The sequence below is a fragment of the Mustela nigripes genome, chromosome 9, assembly GCF_022355385.1.
Source record: "Mustela nigripes isolate SB6536 chromosome 9, MUSNIG.SB6536, whole genome shotgun sequence".
In the NCBI taxonomy this organism is placed as follows: Eukaryota; Metazoa; Chordata; class Mammalia; order Carnivora; family Mustelidae; genus Mustela; species Mustela nigripes.
Window position 1 is genome coordinate 6,994,248 of NC_081565.1, and position 23,476 is coordinate 7,017,723.

Here is a 23,476-nt window from a genome sequence, read left to right on the forward strand (position 1 = left end):
GGTCCTGGGATCGAGCCCCACCTCCGGCTCTCTGCTTAGCGAGGAGCCTGCATCCCCTCTCTCTCTGCCTGCCTCTTTGCCTACTTATGATCTCTGCCTGTCAAATAAATGAATAAAATCTTTTTAGAAAACAAATAATAAATAATAAAATTTTTTAAAAAAGGAAAGAAGAAATTTAAAAATCTTTAGGGGCACATGGCTGATGAGTCTGTAGAACACAAAACTCTTGATCTCGAGGTCATGAGTTCAAGTCCCATGTTGGGTGTAGAGTCTACTTGAAAAAAATTTATTTTTAAACCAGAAGACACTGTCTCAGAATGTTAACACTGACGATTTTATTTTCCTCCTTCTGTTTTTGCAAATTTCAACAATGAATGTGGGCTTCTGTTGTTGGTTAGAAAGATCCACAGTTGAAGGAGGAGCCAGCTAGGAGCTCCGGTGCTGGACCCCAACCCTGCAAGCAGCAGAGGGATGCCCCGCAGTGCCCCACCCCAGCCCCTGGCCCAGGCTCATCTCCATTTGCCCAAGGGCCCGTATATCAGTGATTTCCATCCTGGAGCCCCATCCCCCAGGAGCCTGAGGCAGCCCTCACATTACTGCCCTGAGGAAAAGGACTCTGGGCTCCAGAGAGGGTCTGGCGTTTTCTCTCAGGCCGTGGGTAGAACTGGTGGAGAGAAAATTCCAGGCCTTACTAAGGCTTAGGCTCCTCTTAGGCCCTTTGACTAGTGGCCCTGCGCCTTTGAGACTGGATGGACTCCGGGCTCTCTGAGAGTCCTGGTTAGGCAGCTGCCCAAACCAGTGATTCTGAGTGTGGTCCCCACACCCCAGCACCAAGCAGCAACACGAGGGAACGTGGTAGAGGTGCAAAGCTCTGACCCCACCCCGGACCTACGGAATATGGAACTCCAGGGGCGGGGCTCAGCAACCCGTGTTTGAACACGTTCTCCAGGGGATTCAGATGACCTCTAAAGTTTGAGACCGGGGCGCCTGGGTGGCTCTGTTAGTTAAGTGTCTGCCTTCGGTTCAGGTCATGATCCCAGGATCCTGGGATGGAGCCGAGTCAGGCTCCCTGCTCAGTGGAGAGCCTGCTTCTCCCTCTCCTGCCTGACGCTCCCCTTGCTTGTGCTTGGTCTCCCTCTCTCTCTCTCTGTCAAATAAATAAATAAATAAATAATCTTTAAAACAATATCATGCCGGGCGCCTGGGTGGCTCAGTGGATTAAGCCGCTGCCTTCGGCTCAGGTCATGATCTCAGGGTCCTGGGATCGAGTCCCGCATCGGGCTCTCTGCTCAGCGGGGAGCCTGCTTCCTCCTCTCTCTCTCTCTGTCTACTTGTGATCTCTCTCTGCCAAATAAATAAATAAAATCTTTAAAAAAAAAACAAAAAAAAACAATATCATGCCTCTTCCATTTGACAGAGGAGAAAACGTTAGGGTTTTACCATAAGGAGAGGCACCTCACTGAGCAGCAGAGACAAGAGGCAGAGGGGAAACTGGAAATTAGATTATGTTTCCAGAGCCCCCAACTCTCTTCTGACTCAGGCAGATGTCCCAAGCCCATCCTGATCCACTCTGTCACTGGCACGTCGCCGTGATGCCAGTAAACATCAGTGCGGCACTCCCTCCTCACCGGGCAGTGTGCTCACCTGCATGAGCTCGGCCAGGCCTCACCACATCCAGTCAGCTTGGCACGAGTGCTGACCCCATTTTATAGAGCAGAACACTGAGGCTAGCGGAGGCTCAGGACACTTGCCTGAGGTCACAGAACTAGAAAAAGACAGAGACAGCTCACACCAGCTTTCTCTGCCTGGGGAGCCCATGCCGGGGCTTCCAGGAGCACCAAGGTTTGCAGGGACCAGCCACCATCGAGGGAGGGCTCTTCTCACCGCCCCACTGCTAGCGAACACCCTGGTCTGAAGCCCCATGTGTCTCACCTGGATTATTACAATGGGTTCCTAACTTCTCTCATTTCTCTCCTGAGCCAATCTACAGGTTATTCTTAGTACAGTTGCCAGGGTAATCATGATAAAATAAGTTAGAGTCAATTGTCAGCCTCAAACCCTCTAGGGGCCCCCCTGTTCCAGAGTAAAAGCCAGAATGTCCTCCAAGGTCCTCCTTGCTCTGGCCCTGAACTTGGCTCCATCATCTCCAGGCTCTCCAGGCCTTGCTTACTCTGTTCCAGCCACACTGGCTTCCTTGCTGTCTTTTGAACCTGCCAGTCCTGCTCCTACCTCAGGACCTTTGAATATGCTATTCTCTTGGTCTGGAAGGGGCTTGCTTCAGATAGCCCCACAGCTCGCCCCCTCGTGTCTGAGTCTTTGTTCAGATGTTAACTTCTCAGACCATACTTGATGTTTTCTTCCTCATTTTGCTCTATAGCGCCTACCCCTCTAATATTTACTTACTTATTTCTGTCTCTCTTCTAGAATGTCAGCAGCACTAGGTCAAAAATTTTGGGGACACTTTTATGCACTGCTGTATCCCTCATGCCTAAAACTGGCTCACAGGATGGGCCCAATAAATGGTTGTTTTAGGGGCACCTGGGTGGCTCAGTCACTAAGCATCTGCCTTCAGCTTGGGTCATGATCCCAGGGTCCTGGAACCGAGCCCCACATCAGGCTCCCTGCTCTGCGGGGAGCCTGCTTCTTCCTCTCCCACTCTCCCTGCCTGTGTGTTTCCTCTCTCCTTGTTTCTCTCTGTCAAATGAATAAAGAAAATCTTTAAAAATAAATAAATAAAATAAATGGTTGTTTTAATGAGTGAAGGGAACACTGGAAGCCTAGAGAGAGAAGGTACTTGCTCAAGGTCATCACCATCTGGAATTGATGACTTTCACTCTTGGAACTAACAAAGCACCTATCCAGTAGCTTTGACCCAAAATCTTTCTCATAGCCATGCCAGGTCCCAGGACCAAAGCCAGGCCAGCTGAACCTCATCCCCAGGACAGAAGCAAGGAGTGCCTGCCTGACTCTGCCAGGACCCTGGTGCTTGTACAACCAAGTCAGGGGACTGCCATGGGAGGAGGCTCCTCTGCAGAAGGAAACCTAGACACGCCAGGGCCACAGACTTGTGCTGGTAGAGGCCAAGGCAAGAAGACACCTCTCTACCCCCTCCAGCTGCCGGAGTGCAGGCATTGGAGACAGGTGCTGGGCCCTGTGGAGGGAGGATGCAGAGGGAAGAAAGTCAGCAGCTCCCAAGCAAGAGAGGGGGAGAACCTGGAGCTGTTGTACGTAGCCTGGCAGCAGCACGACAGGTGGATTCCAGATGCCCCGGGGCTTCCTTCCCCCTTGTGGGACCCCCACCAGCAGAGGGCGCCCTGGTCCGCAAAGGTCCACGTTCTGCTTTCTTTCGCCCTCTGGTGGCCACACGGGTTAGGGCCAGAGGGGAGCCTTGGATCCATCTTCCCCATCCCTCTCCAGGGCAGGGCAGCCCCTGCACAAAGCAAAGAGTCAAAGGGGAGGAGGCTCCGCAGCCCCGGGTCTGAGCCCACCCTGCCCAGCAAGGTGGGGCTGGTGATGCCCAGGACTGCCCCAGTGCGTGAGTATTCACTGTGGGCTGGGCTCCGGGTCTGGCTATTTTATACCCACCCAGTCCCTGCCGTGCTTCTCTTCCATGTCCCCTTCACCGAGCACACTAGGACCCAGGGAGGGATGGCATCCCATCCAAGATCACCTAGCAAGGAGATGGTGATCCCAGGTCGGCCTGACTCCTCCCCCAGGCTGCCCTCCCCTCTGTGTGGCTCCAACAGCCCATCCATGGATCCGGAGCCCTTCCCTCCCAGACCCCAGGACACACAAAGAGGCTAGTCCAGGAGTTTGCATAAAGTGCAAACACCAGCTGGCTTTTATTGAGGGCCTACTCTGTGCTGGGTGCCAGGCCTGCAAGGGCTCTCTTCCCACCTCCCTGCACTTCCCAGTGGCCGGGGGAGAGGATGGGCCCTGGCAAGTGAGACCCAGGTGTCGAGTGGGGAGGGGGCTGGGGTGGAGGTAGAAGGTGGCGGCGGGGCCCCAGCAGTTGGGTCCACGGAGAGGGCAGGGCTCCCGGCATCTGTCCAGCTTGAAACTGAAGGCTGGGGAGCTCCCTCCTTCCCTTCACCCCAGGCGCTGAGTCAGACCAGGCAGGGTGAGAGGGCCTGTGAGCCCTGCCTTCTCTCTCCATGACTTTCAGAGAAGGGGCCCATCTTGGAGTGGTTTCTCCCAATGCAAGAGAGAGCCAGAAGACAAAGTGGCCATGCCTAAGGTGACAGTCGGGTCTCTGTGGGGTCTGCGGCTCCTGGTGGCGACTCCTGAAGCTATTTCCAACTCTGGTCCCTGGCCAGCGGCAGCCTGCTCCTGGGTGGTCCTCTGGAGTCACTGCCTGGCCCTGGTGGGATGGAAGAGACAAGAAGAGAGAAGTAGAACTAGAGCCTGATGTCCAGAGGCAGAGACAGAAGAAGACACAGGGGGCCTGTGTGGCTCAGTCGGTGAAACGGGTGCCTTCAGCTCAGGTCATGATCTCAGGGTCCTAGGATGGATTCCCACATTGCGGGGGTGGGTGGGGGGTGGGGGGGTCTCTGCTCAGCAGGGAGCCTGCTTCTCCCTTTCCCTCTGCTCCTCTCCTCTGCTCATCTCTCTCTCTCTCTCTCAAATAAGTAAAAAAAAAAATCTTAAAAAAGAAAGAAGACGGGGCGCCTGGGTGGCTCAGTGGGTTAAGCCGCTGCCTTCGGCTCAGGTCATGATCTCAGGGTCCTGGGATCGAGTCCCGCATCGGGCTCTCTGCTCAGCAGAGAGCCTGCTTCCTCCTCTCTCTCTCTGCCTGCCTCTCTGCCTACTTGTGATCTCTGTCTGTCAAATAAATAAATAAAATCTTTAAAAAAAAAAAAAAAAAGAAAGAAAGAAAGAAGACACACAGAGAAGGTCCGAGAGAGACAGAAGCGGAGAGAAAGAGAGAGAGCACGAGGTAGAGAAATGCAGGGAGCCACAGAGAAGGGCAGAGCACAGCCAGAGAGCGGGAGGCGAGAAGGCAGGCTGAGAAGGGGAAACAGAGACCCGGAGACAGCCTAGAAGGGGAGAGCACACCGAGGCACACGGGGCTGGGGTCTTCTTCCCGGCCCCACACTCACCTAGAGCTCATCCCGGGGGTGGGGTGGCGTGGGGAGGCTGTGCCCACTGCTGCCAGCCAGGTCCAGGCGGGGGTCACGCAGGGTCTTGTGAGAGCCACTCCAGCTGACGATGCGGCCGCTGTCATCGTCCCAGGGCGAGGATGTCTCCGTGTCGCTGAGCCACTCGGCGTCCCCTGCGTAGTGCGTGGGGGCAGCAAGCAACGGCCGGGCAGAGAAGGCGCGCAGGTCCCGTGGCCAGAAGTGCGCCTTGTACTGCTCGCTGTGGGGCGGGGTGGGAGGCTCAGGTGGGCTGAGGTGGGCCCCGCCAGCCACACCGCACGCCTGCCCGGAGCCGGACTCCTCACAGACCTCGCCCTCAAGACTGCACAACAAACTCAAGAAGTAGGGTTTCTAGTCTCCCCATTTTCCAGATGGGGAAACTGAGGCCCACAACAGGGACGGGGCTTGACTAAGAACCACACAGGCAGCCCAGAATTTACACCTAGGTTGGTGTGACTCCAGGGCCGGGCCAGGCTCCTCCTCAGTGACCTCAAAGAAGTGACCCAGCCTCAGTCTCCCTGGCTGCCCTGACCGTGGTGGGTTCCCCGGATGAGCTGACCCTGCCCGGCCCCCGTCGGAGACTCACTTGGGGTGCCGGTCAAACATGATGGGCAGGAACTCGTCCACAGGCAGCATTCGGCGCAGGGGCTGGGAGGCCAGCAGCTTGCGAGCTCCCGCCAGGCTCAAGACATAGGCCAGGGTCCAGTAGGAGTACCCCGCCACCACCAGATGCGGCAGCCTCTCCACAGCGGCCTCCTCCTCGGGGTTCACCTGCTTCCGACCTAGGTAGCTGCGGGTGACCCCGAGGGGAACCAGGAATCACTGTAGGTCCCCAGGGTGTCCAAGGACCCCTTCCCCAATCACATCCCACGGGCCAGGCTCAGTGGGGAGGACTGAACAGGCTCCCAGCAGAAGGCAGAGCCCCAGAGGCCGCTCCTCGCCCCCCAGACCCCCCACCCCCCTCCCGCAGGTGCAGGCTGCCTACATGAGGTCCCACGGCAGCTTCTCTGCCTCCACCTCCTCCATCAGCCGCTCTAGTCGCCCCCGGAAGTTGCTCTCAAAACGCACGTCGTCCTCAAACACCAGGACCTGGGCCAGACCCCTGGCCGCCACCTGTGATAATGGGGGGGGGCGACACACAACACGGGGGTGGCTCTTTAGATGTCCCCTTTCCCCGCCTGACACTGATAGACTTTCCCTGGCCTCTGTTATATGGCAAAGGCTCAGACCTGGCCCCGTCCCTCAGCTGCTCCAAAGCCTGCTGGGGCTCCCACCGCCCAGGGACTGAAGTCCTCCAGGGCCCGAGTCTAGCTCTCCAAGCAGACTCGTGATGGCAATCATAACCTTTGCTGTGTTCACTGAGTGCTGCTAGATCCCGGGGACCCTCGGGAGGCAGGACACATGATGTCCCTGTGCTGTAGTAGGGAAACTCCAGGCCCAGCTCCTCACACGGCCTCCTGAGCTGTCCTAAAGGAAGCTGGGCTGGCTGGGGGTGGGAGGAAGACCTAAGCCCTCACGGTCCCTAAGAAAAAGTATTTTTGTAACTTCTGGAAATGTGAAAAGAACATGAAATCAGCTCAGTAAATGATGAAATGGAAGTCATGCTTCAATCTGTTCAGGGACAGCAGAAGATGGGCGCCTGGGTGGCTCAGTTGTTAAGCATCTGCCTTTGGCTCTGGTCGTGATCCTGGGGCCCTGGGATTGAGCCCTGCACTGGGCACCCTGCCCCATGGGGAGCCGGCTTCTCCCTCTCCCACTCCCCCTGCCTGCTGCTCTGCCTGCCTGTGCTCTCTCCTTCTGTCAAATTAATAAATAAAATCTTAACCATAACAACAAAAAGGAACAATAGACGACAAACAAATATAAGCTCACGTGCTCCTATTTTGGCTACAGTGGAAAGTAAAAATAAGGAGTGGATCTGGGTGCTGCCTCCTAGAGGGGGCACGTGCCCCTTAAGGGCCAGTCCCCTGGTCCCCCCTGCGGTGGCCAGCCAGTGACCTTTCACCAGTGGTCACCCACCCCCAGCCCTGAGCTGAGGCTTCCAGGCCAAGCCTGAGCCCTTTCTTCTTCCCATGCCCTGACACACAGCTCCTGTCTGCCCCAGGGCCTTTGCCTCCCCTGTTTTCCTCTGCCCAGAAGGCTCTTCTCACTGACCCTCAATGGTGAGGCCCACCCCGACCCCACACCAGGCCAGGAATTCTGGCCAATCCACCCTCCAGGACAGTCTGTACATCTCCCTTCCACGGCAAAGTTGGTTCTTCCCTGGTTTCCGTGGCCCGCTCTGGTCCCCGAGCCCCCGAAAGGGAGAGAGGACCTATTCCTTGTTCCCCTCTGTATTCGCAGCTCTCCTGGCCCACAGGACGCGCTCCGCAGAGACTACAGAACAGACACGGCACAGGGCTGAACACACAGAAGGTTTAAAGGGCCTGACCAGGTCTTCCTTGGTTTATCCATTCACCCATCGGTGCCCCGGGGTGTGGAGCACACAGCCATGAACAGGGTGCCCCGCCACGGCTCTCCCTGCGGGGACAGCGTCCTCACCTCCTCCCAGATGGAGTAGTGGCTGAGGAAGCAGCCCACCTCGCCCTTGGTCAGGGTGCGGCCCGAGTAGGGGTCCTGGTAGCCAGGCAGCAGGTCCACGCCGAGGTTCCTCATGATACTGCTGTTGAGTGTCCTGAGGGAGACGGGAATCATGGGGTGAGGTGTGCCTGACGGGGCCTGCCAGGGGCGCCTGGCCTGTGCCCATTGGGGGCCGTCACACTGGAGTTTAATTTAAAGGTCTCGGCCTTATTACTGCTTCATGTGGCCTGAAGACACTGGTGACAACCCGGGAAACCAGAGCCACCCAAGGTCGGGGTGACTCTCGAGGGCGGGAACAGAAGATGGGGAGACGGGCAGCAGCCTGAGGGACACAGTCCCCAGGATGAACATGGGGGACAGGGCCGAGGAGAGGATGGACATCCTGCCGTCGCAAGGGCGGGGGGCACGAGGGGCCGACACCGCGGGCGAGTGCAGCCGTGTGAGCGCCGGTTCCCCCCGACACTGGCCTCCACCCCCTCCCCCACCCGTCAGGGCCCTCAGTCCATGACAGAGAAGACTAAGCCTGATAATAATAAAGACATGTAACCTTTGCAATACTTCCCATGTGCCAGGCCCTGGCTAAATCCTCACCGAGCCCTTACAAGTCCTACGAGGAAGGCACAATTATGTGCCATTCACACAGCGGGGCTGGGAGGGACCAGTGACTTGCCGGAGGTCACCCAGCTGGTAAGTGGCAGAGCCGGAATGGAAGCCTAGGGGCTCCAGATTCCAGGCCTTAAGCCGTGCTCTCTCCTTCCAGCAGGCCGGGTTGTGGGGGGGGGGGGGGCCTGCCCCTATTTCCTCTGTCCCGGGACTCTCCCTGTTTGAGCACCTCCTGGACAGCCAGCTCATTCCGTTCATTTGTCTGTTCTTCCCATCCCCAGGGAGGTCCGGGGGACCACGCTGCTCCCCCAGCTGCCCAGGACCCCGCCCCCCCGGGGAGCCTCACCGGCCGTCCACAGCTTCCACCACCCGCCCAGAAATCTCCATCTCCCAGAGCGAGCTTAGCATGCGCTCTCGGCGGTCGGGCCGGCGGGCCAGGCTGATGACAAACACCTGGAGGAGGCAGGGAAGGTGGGTGCCGGAGGGGTGGGTGCAGCGGGAGGGGAGAGCCCACCCACTTCTTGACCCCAGCTTTGTGGGCGGAGGGAACTTACCTCATCAAACCCCATCTTGCTGGGTCTCTTTGGGGGCCGGGACACGTGCCCTGAGGCCTGCATGGGGGGCCCGTCCACTGCAGAGGAAAGTGCCCCCCATCATGAATCCCTACTGGCTCTTGGCAACAGTGACCCTGCAGTCCCCGTGACCCCCCGTATACCCCTGCCCCCTCGGAACACCCAGGAGGAAGGGCCCTCAGAAATCACAGGACCCACCTGCCTCTGTCATAGACGGGCACACCGAGGCTTAGCAAGGAGAAGGACTTGCCCAGAGGCAGGGACTAAGTTAGAGGTGAGGCCGGGACCCCAAGCCCACTGCCCAGTCAGGTCTGGAGCCCCGGAGAAGGGGCCCAAGGGGGTGGGAGGCCAGCGTGGCTGCAGGCCAGCATCTCGGCTCCCTGCCCTCACCCAGCGCTTCCAGGATTAGGTGGATGAAGTTGACCTTCTCGTCCTCCAGCCCCTGGTGGGATTTCACGGGCACGTTCATGTACCCGTAACGGTGCTCATTGCACACGTGGACCGTGACCCCTGTGGAGAGAGGCCAAGTGAGGGCTAGGGCGGGGGCAGGGCTCTCGGGATCCAAGGCAGGCGTCCCCTACTGTGGGGTTGGAGGGACAATGTCTAAGGCACCCTTCTAACTGAGAGGGCTTACACATTCAACAGACAGGTCTAGAGCACCAGCTGGGTGGGGGGGGGATGGGGGTGAGCAGGACAGAGCCCTGCCCCTGGGGGTCATGGGGAGGGAGGAGCAAGCGAACTCCCATCTGACCACAGTCCGCGGGCCAGGCCATTGCCCCTACCCGCTCAAGGCCCCACCCCCCGACCCTGCCGCCCCGCCTGGATCCAGCCCCATCTTCTCATGCCCAGACCCCAGGAGCGGCCCCACACCCTTCTCATGCCTCTCTGCTCGGCGGGGTGCCTGCGGGGTGCCTGCTTCCCCCTCTATCTCTGCCTGCCTCTCTGCCTACTTGTGATCTCTCTCTGTCAAATAAATAAATAAAATCTTTAATAAATAAAAATAAAGACCAGATGCTTGCCAGTCAGGGCCACATAAGCTGGCTCTGCCTACCTCTGCCATGCTTCCTCTCACTTACTGTGCACCTGTCACCTGCCTTCTTACATTGCCTGCTACCACAGGGCCTTTGCACCTGCTGTCCTGTTGCCCAAAATGTTCTTTCTGGCACTTAATGCTTTCCCATACTTCAGATCTCAGCCTCAAAGTTCACACACTTCAGGAAGCCTTCCCTGACCAGACCTACTCTGGTCTAAGCTCTCTGAGCATGTAGAATTAAGAAGCGTTCCTTCCCATCATGGCTGTGATCGGACATTGGTTGGTGTGATCCTTGGACAGACTGGACCGGAAGTTCAGTGACTGCCTGACTTTACTCACCACTGTCTCCCCAGCGCCTGGCACATGGTGGGTGCTCCATAAATATTTGCCTAATGAAGGAATATGTGAAAGTGCCATGGTGGGGAACCAGAAGGACATCTAACCTCCCAGGGGAGCAGGCTCAAGAAAGGCTACGACCCAGACAAACAGGAGTTTAACAGGATGGACTGGAGATTGGAGACCGGGGAAGGGCATGCAAAACAGAGGGAACAGCATGTGCAAAGCCCTAGAGGCCTCCAAGGGTCCTCACAGAGAGCTGGTCCTTACCAGCGGCCTGGCAGGCATAGGCGAAGACAATGATATCGTCGAAGGGCCAGGTGTAGTTGGGATGAGGAGGGTAGAAGGCGAGCTGGGCTGCCCCCTCAGCCCGCAAGGACACCAGGAAGGTAGAATGGACCATAGGGACCCGGAAGCAGCCCCGGCGCTGGCGGTTCTTGGTGGGGAAGTAGTCAGCCGTGCGACGGTAATAGCCCTGGGGAAAGGGGTTGCTCTCACCATGACAGAACCCTTCCATCCCCAGAACACTGTGCCCCCTGCCATGGCCCATAGACCCCCGAGGCCTCCATCCCCAGCCTTACCTGGGGTGTGATCCCGCACCAGAAATTGGAGTAGTAGGTCTGGGAGTCCAGCATCGGGGCCACAACGGGCAGCCCCTGCTCTATCAGAAGCCTCAGCGTCTGGTTGTTGGTCAGAATGTTGTCTGTATCTGCAAACTTTTCGGAGGGCTTGTCACAGACCTCAGCCTTGCCTGGGCAGTACCCCCAAGGAGTCACTGAGTGGGATCCCTCCAGATTGCCAGAGACCCCTGCATGTCTCCCGGGATCCAGTGGCGTCCTGTCAGTGAGTTCTAACCTGTAAACCAGTAAGTCTGTTTCTGCACCAAGGATCTGGTCTGCAGCACTGGCTCTAGGATCGGGGCCAGAGATTCAGCCTGAGCTGCTGATCAAGGAGCTTTTATTCTAGATCTGACTTTGGGAGTAGAGCCAAAGACCTATGTTGAGTTCTCATCTGGGGAACCAAACTCAGTTTATACTCCGGGCTCTAGCCCAGGAACCTAGGCTCAGTATACACCCTGCAGTCTATCTCAGGGATTGGCTTCGTAGCCAATCTGCCCTCAAGCACAGGGATCCAAGCTGGGCTCCAATCCAGGTTGCTAGCAGAAGGGTCCAGCTCACAGGTGGGTAAGTCACACCGAGACTTCTGTCAGGGACAGATATTGCCACCTGTGGGAAACCCATCTAGCCAGGCTTTCTTACCAGGATGTAGTCAGCCCCCCAGTCCCTGGCAAAGGTCAGGGCTTCCTGTTTCAATTCCATCAGAAACTGGTGCCTTTCTTTGGTCCAGTGCTTGGGACCCTCTTCGTCTGGGTAGGACCTGAGAGGGTGAAGAGATGAGAAATTTGCCAGGTGCACGCGGTCCCCTGCGTGGCAGGGCAGTAGAGAGAGCCCTGGCCTGGAGGCGGTGGCTTCTGGCTGTCTGGCTGTCTCTTTTCCTCTCTGGGTTGTGGTTGTCACCCTCTTCCCAAGAACCCTTCCCCCATCACCACCTGGGGTCCCCCTCGGGCTTCCAGACCACAGCGGCATAGTCGTCCCCCACAGCAGCCAGCCACTCCTGCAGCATCTGCGTGCTGTTGTCCGTGTTGTGGTCCGTGGCACACCTGGGGACACGGGAGGAAGAAGGGTGAGGGGGCACCGCCATAGAAGGGCCAAACCCCCAGGCAGCCTTGACCCCTGGAGCACCAATGCTGCCAAGGCTTGGGTGCTGCGGGGGAAGGAAGTGTGCTACAGAGTAAGGCAAGCCCCCAGGTCCAGGGCACAGGTCGGTGACCCACTGTGTGACCTCAGGCGAGTCCCGTCCATCTAGAGGCTTCTCTCTCTCCCTCTGGAAGGGATACCGGCTGTCCTGCCTGGCTCACAGGCTGAGACACCAGAACACAAATGCGTTTGAAAGACAAAGCAGCTGGGCTGGGAGATCGTCCCTCCCCTTCTCTGAGTTAGGATCGGACAGAAGACCTGCTGCTTCCCTCCGCCTGAAAATTGTAATAAGGACCAATCCTTCCTGCGAACATCCCTGAGAAGTGCTGGTGGGCCTGCACTCCGCGGCCGCAGAGTATAACCTCTCCTCTGCAGAAGGGGCTCCCAAGACAGAGGGGGGGTGCAGAGAGCTTAGCCAAGATCCCAAGTTTTAGGAGATACTGCCCCTTTAAGCCAATTCCCCAGAACTGAAGACTAACTACGTGTCAAGTCCTGTAGGGGTGGGAACTAACTCCCAAACTGTGGTAATTGTGGGCAGCCTCCCCAGGCCCGGCCTCCACCCGTGCAACTTGGATGTGCTGGGGGGGGGGGGGGTTGCTGGTCAGTCCTCCAGTCTATCCCCAACCTCAGCTTGGGACTCCTCCCTGCTTTGGCTTTCACAGACTGGGGCCTCTGATTCCAGGGAGCCCTGTGGGGACGCCTGGGAAAGAGACTCTAGGGAAGGGGCTCTGGGGGGTGGGGGGGACTAGCTGGAAGGACCCAGACCCTCCACAGAGAGGCTGGAACCAGCCCCGGGAAGGAGGAGCAGGTCTGATGGCCCCCTGCAGAGGAGCACGGAGCCAGACAGCACCCTCACCTGCTCCCCAGGAACCCCCAGTTCTGCTGATCTCTGCCACGTGGGGTCCCAGGGCACACCAGCCCTTCCTGCCTGCTCTGCTCCAGGTCAAGTCAACCACAGGGCGCACGGGGGTTTGAGTTTGGGCTCTGAGGCTGGGGCAAGAGGACACAACTTAAAGCCAGAGGAGGTCCCCAGAGGAGTAGGGGTTGGAGTGAGTGTTCCGGCGTCAACCTAAGCCTCAGAGGTCAGTCTGCAGGGCTCAGGGGATAAGGGTTCTGGTCCAGGGGCTCAGGACCGGGCGGGGCCTGTCTGCCAGGGGAGGGGCCAGTCTGGGTGGTGTCTGGACCACGCTGACGGGGTCATGGGGGTGGGGTGGAGGCTATCTGTGGGGCGGGAAGGGGGGGTACATGCCCAGAGGGTGCCAGTGCCCGGTCTCTCTCACCAGAGGGCCAGCCTGGCCCGGGGGTAGTCCAGCCGCTCCAGCGCGCCCAGGTAGTGGGGCAGTGAGTGCTCGGCATTGCGGGCCAGGATGGTAAGGACCACGGCGGGCAGCGGCGGCTCCACGACGTCCTCAGCCTGGGACCACGGCCCTAGCAGGAGCAGCAGCTGGAGCAGCGGGGCGGCGGGCGCGACGGGCATGGCGGGCGCTACGGCGGCGGCGGCTGCCCCCGGGGCTCGGGCCCGGCGGAGGGGAGTGGGCGGGGCGGCCGGGGTGGGGCGGGGCCTGGGGCCAGGGAGGGGCCGAGGCAACCCGAGGAGGAGGAGGGAGCGTACCCCCCAAGACCGGGCTCTCCCTCCCACCCACTACTCGCTGATTCTCAAGTGTCCTCTCCTGGGCCAGGGGCTGCGGGGGCCAGAGCTCGGAGACCCGCCCCACGCGCGACCCAGGGGCAGCCCCATCCCGGCTGGGCGCCGGGGGTGGGGGGGTGAAGGGGGACCCAGGGGAGGGTCTGGGGGGACGGCGTCCGAGCCGCCCTGGCGCCCGAGAACGCTCCACTCCGAAGCCCGGTGCGTTCATCCCCCGGAATCCGGCTGTAGTGAGCGTCCGACGCCCCTGAGTCCGGATTCCCCGGCCACCCACCCGTCCCCCGGACCTGAGCGGCAGCCCCGCGGGGCGGGACCGACCTGCCGCGGCCCTAGCCGGGCTCCCCGCTCCCGCCCCGCCTCCGCCCCCTAGGCGCCCTCTGGCGGACTCACGCGGAACTTCGCAGACCTGCGCGGTGACACCCCACGGCGGGGGCGGCAGGTGGGGGTCCTCGAGGACCTCCGCGCGCCATCCAGATTGGTCCCGAGGCCGCCGTCCTCCGCGTGTAGTCCTCCTCTCCTCCGCGGTCAGCGCCGGCGCTGCTCCCGCCTTTTAAGAGATCAAAGCCCACGCTCAGGCTGAGTGTAGTAGGTCCAGGGGGCATCCCAGAGGCTGCACCGTGACCCGCCCTGCTCAAAGCAGGAGGTGTAGCCTCCCCTGCAGCAGAGTCGCGGTCCCGAGGCCCCAGCTGAGATGGAGAGGGGGCTCCAGCTTCCCCTCGGAGAGGGCAGAAAGGGAGAGGCCTGAAGGCTCCAGTGGCAGACTCCAGCTCAGTACCTGCTGTGATCGCAGACTGGCCACTTTCCCTGAGCCTCTGGTCCTCATCTGTGGATGGGTTTGCAGTGATGCTGGGAAAGAATGAACGCACTCGAAGCTTCTCTCTGCATGGAGCCTGACGCCGGGAAAGAGTTGCTGGGACTAGAAGACAGGACTGGAGAAGAAGCCAGGCTCCCCTTCCATTAACCCCCAACCCATGGGCTGCGTGGAGGGGTTGGGGGGGGGCGGGGGGGTCTACTTTTCTAGATCATCTTTGGGTCTCCGTTCAGGCTCTTCCCAGGGTCAGGGAAGAGGGCTAAGCCTGTGCACCCTATCTTTGCTGGTAGGGGAAGGGTGGGGAACCAGCAAGGGATGAACTTGCCTGGTTACCAGGCAGCCTTGTAGGGGCATCGAACCTGGGATTCCTGGTCTTCAGCGTGTCTCCCAAACTTACAGCAGGTCCCAGTCAAAGCTTTGGCGGCCAGTGGCCCTGCAATGAAAGGTCTGAGGCCTCATGGAAGAGTCCCTCCCTTGCATGGTGGCCTCTGGTCGGAAGGCACACCCAGCCCCAGAATGGGAATTCCATTTCTGAAGCCAAGCTGTGTTTGCCCCACCTGACCTGTCCTGGAGTCGTCCCAGAGCCTCAGACCACCCTATTGGTCACAGGGGCTCCCAAATTCTTCTTTGGCCTCAAGTTCTCTTTCTCCTCCTTCTCCTCTGAGTGCACCAATGCCTCCCACTGTCCCCTTCCTCCTTCCGCAGTCCATCCAGTGACCCATCCTGTCACTGACTCCCTTGCCTGTGGGTACCCCCATCATCCCTGCCTGGGAAAACCCTGTAACCATCTTGCTTTTTGGCACAGTGTGGCTACTATAGACCCAGGATTTCCACTCTCAGCTGGACTCTCGCCCGGCCCAACCCAACCGGCCAGTTTCCATGTGCTCCTGCCCCGCCTCCTCACAGCTCCTGAAACCCGCACTCCTGCGAGGATCTCTGCCACTTTTCGCAGAAAAGAGAAGCCCTCACGTGAGAGCGCTCATTCCCAGTCTCCAAATCTCCATTCCCTGCCCCCAAGCCTGCCTCAGCTCTCACTGCCTGGTATAAGGGAAGACACCCCCCTTCCTCACCCTCCTCATGATGGAAAGGTCCCGAAGCTCCAAATGCCATCCCCTTGCCCTTCTTGGATCCTCAGCCTCCCTCTCTTCTGGGTGCTTCTTGTGACATTCCAAAGGACTTAAATCTCTCCCAGCTTAAAAGAGGAAAATGCCAAGCTGCCTGCTGGCCCCCAGCCACAGCCCTCTCTCTCTCTCCCTCCGAACCTCTGGCACGGGGATCTGTGCTTTGCTCCAGGACTCCCTTCCTCATCTCCCGTCGCGGCTGCTCTGGCCGAACTGCTCTGCCAAGACCAGGGTCCTGCTGGTCACTCCTCTCAACGGACATTGCCTCCTCATCTAAGAGGGCTCGTTTCAGCAGCTGACCACATGGGCCACTCTGTCTTTCTAGAAAACCCACATGTGTCTCCACTTTGTTTTTGTTTTTTAAGTCAACTCTACACCCAGTGCAGGGCTCAACCTCACAACCCTGAGATCTAGAGTCCCATGTTCTACCAGCTGAGCCAGCCAGGCACCCCAAGATTCCACCTGTTCAGACAGAACCCCAACTTTCCTCCCCAAACGTGCTCCCCGCCAACCGTGGCCTCCTCAGTCTAGAGAACGGCACCTCAGCCTCCCTGTCCCTCAAGCTGGAGAGCCGGGTGTTCCTGATGACAGGCACGCCCATCCCATCACCTCACCCGCCTTCTCAGGATCTCCTGCCCCACATGGTCAGCTCTTTCCTTCCTGCCTGACTCAGGGCACCAGCACCACTCATGGGGCCTGCGGGGTCTCCCAGAGACCTGCCCCGCAAGCGTTCTCCCTGGAAACTGTTCTACCTGCAGCCACCCTTTCTAAATCCAGTGGTTTCCACCCTATAGGGACTGCCCACTGGGAGCACGGAGGCCCCACATGGGCCTTCTCCAACTCCTCTTCCCTCCCCTACCTCTCCCTTCCCCTCTAATCTCCTGCTCAAGCCAGTCTGGACAAGGTACAGTTTCCTGAACATTCCATGCTTTAGGACCGTCCCACATCCTTTTTGTTTTTTTAAGATTTTATTATTTGACCGACAGAGATCACAAGTAGGCAGAGAGGGAGGGGGAAACAGTCTCCCTGCTGAGCAGAGAGCCCAATGCAGGACTCCATCTCAGGACCCTGAGATCATGACCTGAGCTAAAGGCAGAGGCTTAACACACTGAGCCACCCAGGTGCCCCCCGCCTTTTTTTGCTTCCATCTGCCTGAACTGGTCTTTCTAGCCAACTCCTACAGGCCCTCTCGTGTCCGCCTAAACTTGGTTCTTCTGGAAAGCCTTTTGCATGCCATGTCGGGGCCCATACCCTGACGTTATATATCCTACATTATCCCATTCATTCCACAAGAATTTATTGAGCATGTACTCACTGCCTTGTGCAGGTAGAAGGTGGACGACCTCTGCTTCTAGGGGGCTCACATTCGGGTGAGGGGACAGACAGGAAGCAAGCAAGCAAACCGTGACGTTAAGAGATAGTTTCCAAGAAAGGGAAGTGCTGCGAGTGACATCGAACCAGGAAGGAACAGGGAGCAGCTCGGGGTGGGAGGCAACATTGAGCAGCAAAGTCAGTGGAGCTATTTCAGGGAGCAAGGAGAGCCAGCTGGGGGCAGTTCTGGGGGAAGCGCGTTCCACAGGGACGGAACAGGTCTGGCGGGGAGTGGGAAGAGGTGAGGATCCCCTAGGGCCTTGAAACTGCAGAAGGAGTTGGGATTTATTTTTTTTTTAATTTGACAGACAGAGATCACAAGTAGGCAGAGAGGCAGGCAGAGAGAGAGAAGGAGGAAGCAGGCTCCCCTCTGAGCAGAGAGCAATCATGACCTGAGCTGAAGGCAGAAGCTTCAACCCACTGAGCCACCCAGGGGCCCTGGATTTTTTTTTTTTTTTTTTTTTTTAAGTGCAATAGGAAGACACCGTGGGTGGGCAGTTAGCAGAGAAGTGATGGGATTTGTCTTAAAAAGATTGCTCTGGGAGTGCCTGAGTGGCTCACTCGGTTAAGCATCTGCCTTTGGCTCAGGTCATGATCCCAGGGTCCTGGAATGGAGCCCCGTATCCATCAGGCTCCCTACTCAGCGGGGAGCCTGCTCCTCCCTCTCCCTCTGCCTGTCACTCCCTCTTGCTGCTCTCTGTCTCTCTCTCTCTCTCTCTGTCAAATAAATAAATAAAGTCTTAAAAAAAAAAAAAAGATTGCTCTGGCTGCCACACAGAGGGTGGACGATGAAGGCCAGGATGGAGGCAGGCAATCCACATTCAGGGAGAGATGATGGTGGGCAGAGCCCCCAGCCTCATGGGACTGCATGTGGGAATCGGAGCAAGGAATCAGGGCAATGGGTTTGCAGCTGGCCTGCTGGTGGGCTAGTTACTGAAGCGGGAAGACCAGAGAAGAAGCTGGTGGAACGTGACTTGAGGTCTTTCTGGACCTTATTCTGAGCCACCTTCTGGACTCCCGGGAGAGGGGGGGATCACATGCCAGATCTACCTTGCTGTGAATTCTGAGGCAGGGACCCTGATTTACCATTTTATGCTCAGCCCTAGAGCAGGGCCAGCCGGACATAGAGTGGGCTCTCACTAGAAATATGGTAGAGGGGCGTTCGGGGGCTCCGTCGGGTAAGGGTCCGCATCCCACTTGGGTCATGATCCTGGGGCCCTGGAATAGAGCCTTGCGTCAGGCTCCCTGCTTCTCCCTCTGCCTGCAGCTCCCCCTGCTTATGCTCTCTTGCTCTCTGCCAAATAAATACATAGTCTTTATATTGATTTGGTGGACTGATCATGCATCTGTGCGGCCATTTCCTCTCATTTTTTCCCTCAAAATATAAGAATAGGCAATACTCTACAGAGGTAATATTGAACCAAGTTCACAGAAATGCGGAAGCAGGGTTGTCGGAGCACGGTCCCCGGACCCAGCCAGCATCAGCCTCACCTGGAAATAGTTAGAAATGCGAATTCCTAGGCCCCACTTCATACCCAGGGAACCGGACGCGCTGCGGGAGCGGAGGTTAAACCAACAAGGCTTCTGGGCGATTGTGATGCAGGCTGAGGTTTGAAGCAGCTGTTCTCTGGGGACTCTGGCCTCATTCTCCAGGTCGTGTGGATTAGATGCCTGGAAAAAAATGATGGTTTGGGCCCATCTGGCTGAACAGGTCCGGACCACCCCTGAACCATCATCTTACTAGGCTCTGGGTCACCGCCAGCCCACCCAAAACGGCATCTTTCCTGCCATCCTTCAGCCCTTGTGGTTCTGGCTAGAGCCAGGGGGTGGCGCCAGCACCTCAGGCTTTCGTCTGGCTTTGGGCACTAGACACCCTGAAAGAATTGTCCCCCTCCCCTGCGCCTTCTCCCCTCGCTGGGAGCCTCAGCTCCAAGGCCTGCCCACTGGCAAAGGCTTTGTGGGGAGGCTTTCATCTGGGAGGGGGTGCACCCAAGGTAGGAGCCGACCCCCTCTTCCTGGAGGTTAGGAAGTTGGGCTAGAGAAGCCCCCTTGGTCAGAAAGAAATTAGGGGTGTCTGGCCTGCGGGGCTTGGGGGCCAGGAGCCCAGGCAGGCGGGGACTCTGGCTATACCTGTTTACCCCTGACGGCCTATCCTGCCCCACCTCATGTGGGGGTGCTGCTTCTCTGCCCGTGCGCGATGGTAGCCAGAAGGTATCTGGGGGCCCACACAGGGTCCCGAGTTTAGGGGTCCTCACAGCCTGGCAGCCAAGCAGGCAAGGAACAGGGGCCCACGGTGAAGAGAATGCGTGGACGGAGCTCTTACCAGCTGCCAGCTTCACGTCTCCTGGGTTGGGGGCTCTCTGGGCCCCTGTCCTGCTTTGTGGTCAAGGGAGCCGAGCATCCTGCCCAGAGGAGGAGCCCATGCCTTGCTCCTGGTCCTGGGTGCAGCTCGGCGGTTAGGAGTCCAGGAGACCCGCCTGGGTTCCCTCCTAGCTCAGGTTCCAAGCCCCGTTCCATGAGGACCCAGGGCCGGCCGAGTGCAGGCTTGACCTCCCCTCGGCTCCCCTGCCCCTCATCTCTCCTCTTTGAGGGGAGACTGAGACCCCTTGCCCAGCTGCAGTCACTCTGCGCATCCCACTGAGACCTCGCATAAGTTGGCCTCTGCTCCAGGGATCTATCTGCCCACACCCGCTCAATTCCAGGGGTCCCACCCAACGCCTACACCCACCCCAGCGGACCACCTCCTCTCTCCCTTTTGCCCATGCCCTGGTCTCCCAGGACCCCAGATGAGGAGCTATCCTCCTCTGAGGTTCTGCCTCCGTCCTCAGGAAACTGGGGCAAGGCCAGCTGTTTTCCCCGGGCAGCCAGCTGTTTTGCCCATCAGGGAGCAGGCCTGGCTTCTCAGCTCAGATCCTTGCCCGGGCTGTAGCTGCGGCGTGGCAGGGCGGCTGGGCCCGGGGCCTGCAAACTGTTAACTCCTCTGGGCCCAGCTCCCTTCTCCACTGCCCTGCCCCGGGGAGCAGCCTGGGGACAGACTTCCAGAGACCCCAAGAAGACCAAGCCTCTCTCTCCCCGCCACCCCAAAGCTGTTCACCTGACACCCCCTCCCTTCCCCAGAGCCTTGTCCTCAGGTGACCCCAGGTGAGAGGAAGTTTCAAAGGGACAAATGGGAGCCCATTCAGAACAATAAAATAGTAACAGTAATAATAATAATAATAATAATAGAAGCTATCATGAACTGCCTACTGCGCACCAGGCACTGTGCTGAGTGCTTTAACCGTATTCACTGATTTAATTTTCACAACGTTCTGTGAAGCAGGGAAGATTTTCATCTTACAGATAAGGAAGGGGAGATGTGGCGAGTCTAAGTGGCTTGCCCAAGCCCGCCCAGAGCTGGAGTTATAAACTGGGCTGCCCTGGTGGTTCCCCAAGCTGGAGCCCTTGGTGGTGGTGCTAGTTCAGTCCTCCGCCCACCCCAAGCTCCTTGCCCCCCACCCCCACTTCCTTTTCCAGGGTCTGTGAAATGGGGTAACTGGTGGAGTTCACAGCACCAGCTCCTGGAGCCAGGCCAGGCTCCGCGCTCAGTACCTTCCAAGTGCTTATTAGCAGATCATTCCTGTCCGTGGCCACGGGTCAGCCTGGGCTAGAATCCCAGCTTTGCTGCTTCCAGCAGCCCAGCTTTGGGCGAGTGACTTGACACCCCAGCCTCAGCATCCAAAGCTGGAAAATATTGTGTTCCTGGACTTTGTTGTGAAAAGGATAAGATAATACAGGTGAGGTGGTTGGCCCAGGACCCGGCAAGGAGGGGAGCAGATATCACCCCTTTTCTGTTAGGACTACTAACCGCAGTCTGGAAGGGTCTGAGTGGCCCACCGGGCCCCGTGTCCCCCCCATGTCCAGGGCGGAGCTGGCATGCAGGAGGGTTCAGTCGCCCCTTGTGAATCAATGAGCCCTGGCAGTGGAACCTCCACGCGGACAGCAGGCTGCCAGAGGACTGCGGTTTGCCCAGGATCGCAATGACTGGGGTAGAGCGGTGGGGATCCCAAGGCAGCCCGCTCTTAACTCCTGCACCCCGTGGCCTTCCCTCCTGAGCCAGGAACCTGGTCTGGTGGGAGGGGGAAGAGGAACAAGGGAACGGGGACAATGCCAGGGCTGAGACAGCCCAGAAGGTGACTGGGCCTCGGCTGGGTGGGATCTCGTGGTCTGGGAACGACCCCTCAGGATGCAGTGACCCGTGCTCTCCCCCTTTGTCCTCTCCCCCTGCCCACCATGGGTCAGCTCCCTGGTCCCAGCCTAGACATCTGGAACTGGGGCAGACAAAGGACTGCGAAGAGGGACAATAACCTTCTGTCCATTTTCAGATGCCGGGCCGGGCCTGGCCAGGGCTGGGGGCCGGAGCCCCGGCGAGGCGGTGCCAGGCCCCCCGCGGGCAGCGGACAATGTTGGCAGTGATGGAGAGGAGGCATTTCAAAGCGTTTTGTTCCCGCTGACCCCCTCCCCTCCACATCTCGCCCCGGCTCGGGGTGAGGCCCCAGCCCCACCCCCAGCCACCCAGGCCCCTGCTCCTGGCGGCTTGGGGACCGGCCACATTCTTGACCTCAGGGGAAAAGTTTAGACTTTTTGCGCGCTGGGCAACAATAACGGTGTCACAGAACTGATTTAGGAGCGGCACTTACCATCACAAAGCCACAGACAAAGAGCCGGGGCTGAGAACGCGCCGGGCTTCTGCGCCTACACCTCCAGGCACCGCCACCTCTTCTCTCCCTGGCTCTGCCTGGGCGGGACTGGGTGCCAGGGCCCCCGACCCCGAACTCCCCGGGACGAGGACCTGAGCGGGGAGGGAGCGAGGGAAAGGGATGGGGATCTCACGGGGGACTTGGGGGCAGCGGGGCAGGGGCTGAGCGCTGCTTCCTGCTCTGCCACCAATTTGACACGTGACCCTGGGCCAGTGTTTCCCCACTCTGGGCCTCAGTTTCCCTATCTGTAATAAGGAGGCTATACACTAGAAGGCCCAAAGCATGAGGTTCTGATCTTGCAAGGAGAGGGATTTCCATGACGTTGAGGATGATGACGGCAACATGGTGATAGGGAGAAGTATTGACCCCTTCAGTTCTGGGCACTTCGCGGATGCCAGGCACTATATGATCACTGACCCCCTTCTGGCTTTCATCCTTTTTTTTTAAATGACAGAGACCACTCCATGCCACCCTCTCCCTCTCGCTCTCCCAAAGGAAGAGAAGGACAATTATGGATGACAAATGGCCATCACAGAGCTGGCTTCCCACTCGGGAGGGAATGCTGCATCTTCCTCACAGTTTCTGAGGAACTTCTCCAGTAACAAACTATAGAAATGATCCCTGAAAAGATAGTCTTGTCCTCCCCTTGGATCACGTCCTTCTCAGCAACCTCACAAAGCAGGCGCATCGTCAACACCAGCGGACAGTTGGTAACTGAGGCTCAGAGAAGTTGAGTCACTTGTCCAGGGCCACACAGCTTGGAGTCTGTGGGGCCAAGACACAGGACAGGGCTGGCTCACTTCTGATTACACTGCAGCAAGAAGAGAGACAGTGAGGCAGCTGGACCCTGGGGAGTTCTGGGTGGGAGGGCCTCTCCTCCGGGCCAGAAGGCTATGAATAAATGAATGTCTGATTACCCCCAGGGGGAATTCCACCCTTGGAGCAGGTGCTTTTAAAAAACAAGATTGATTCTTGTCTGTGAACAGAGGTTGGCCTGGGCAGACACCCAGATGCAGGGGATTGGTCGAAATGACCTCTAGCGGAGACCTCCTAGGAATTAGAAGCAGGTGGGAACATCTACGGGCTCCTGGCTCTGGGTTCCAATCCCAGCTCTGATTTTTCCTGGTAGTAGGTCCATGGTGGTCAACTTCCTGCAACACTATGTGCCTCAGTTTCCCCACCTGTAAAGCTGGACTCACCCTGTAGGAGCGTGCTGGCTATTCAGCGAGCTACACAGGTCTTTGAATGGCACCAGACACAGCGAGGGATGCCCGTTTCTATTCAGCAAGATCCGCGTAGCCAAGTCCAATGGCCAGGACGCCTCAAGGCGGGCACTGCTAGGGCTTGGTAGCATGCGGTCTGCTGTCGACCCTCCTTTCCAGGAAATGGCTGTGTTTTAATTACAGGAGGAGGGTCTGATGGTCGGACACCCAGAGCAAGGGGGGCCCTGTTCTCTGGCACCTGTCAGGCAGAGGCCAACCCTGGCTTCCCAGGGGGCATTCAGAGATTATGGCACAGGTTGCCCAGCCCTGGGCAAGGTACCCCACCCTGGGAGAGGACAGAAAGGGAAGGGGGCCCTGGGAGGTCCTGTTCGGAGTCTGCCCCTCTCCACCCCTTAAATGCAGAGGGCCCAAACTCTATGTGGAAAGTGAAGGAGAGGTGGCCAAGCGTGGTGTCCACTGAGCCGACAGTACTGCCCTCAGCCTGGTAGGGGAGCCTGGTGGGTCTGAGGCTCAGCCTTGCCAACTTGCTGTGTCACCCAGGATGAGTTGC

The 23,476-nt window shown here is 58.5% G+C and overlaps 1 protein-coding gene and 1 pseudogene across 4 annotated transcripts; both read right to left on the reverse strand.

Annotated features, from left to right (window-relative positions):
- Positions 1 to 3,818: 3,818 nt before the first annotated feature.
- CERCAM (cerebral endothelial cell adhesion molecule) lies at positions 3,819 to 17,009 on the reverse strand. Of its 4 annotated transcripts, none has more exons than XM_059410657.1 (17): positions 16,912 to 17,009; positions 14,835 to 14,908; positions 14,440 to 14,554; positions 14,071 to 14,211; positions 13,300 to 13,447; positions 11,812 to 11,922; positions 11,522 to 11,639; positions 10,844 to 10,978; positions 10,533 to 10,737; positions 9,284 to 9,403; positions 8,876 to 8,952; positions 8,668 to 8,774; positions 7,680 to 7,812; positions 6,124 to 6,251; positions 5,725 to 5,928; positions 5,100 to 5,358; positions 3,819 to 4,360 (listed from the first exon to the last, which is right to left on the reverse strand). In XM_059410657.1, exons 4-16 carry the CDS (start codon positions 14,132 to 14,134, stop codon positions 5,100 to 5,102), a joined length of 1,809 nt encoding a protein of 602 aa, XP_059266640.1. In that variant the 5' UTR covers positions 14,135 to 14,211; positions 14,440 to 14,554; positions 14,835 to 14,908; positions 16,912 to 17,009; the 3' UTR covers positions 3,819 to 4,360. The 4 variants fall into 4 exon arrangements, with proteins under 4 accessions (XP_059266640.1, XP_059266639.1, XP_059266638.1 ...); XM_059410656.1 differs by having other exon boundaries at positions 14,055 to 14,211; XM_059410655.1 differs by having other exon boundaries at positions 14,055 to 14,211; positions 14,801 to 14,908.
- Positions 17,010 to 22,159: 5,150 nt separating this feature from the next.
- On the reverse strand, positions 22,160 to 22,340 carry LOC132025282 (small nucleolar RNA U3; annotated as a pseudogene).
- Positions 22,341 to 23,476: the final 1,136 nt, after the last annotated feature.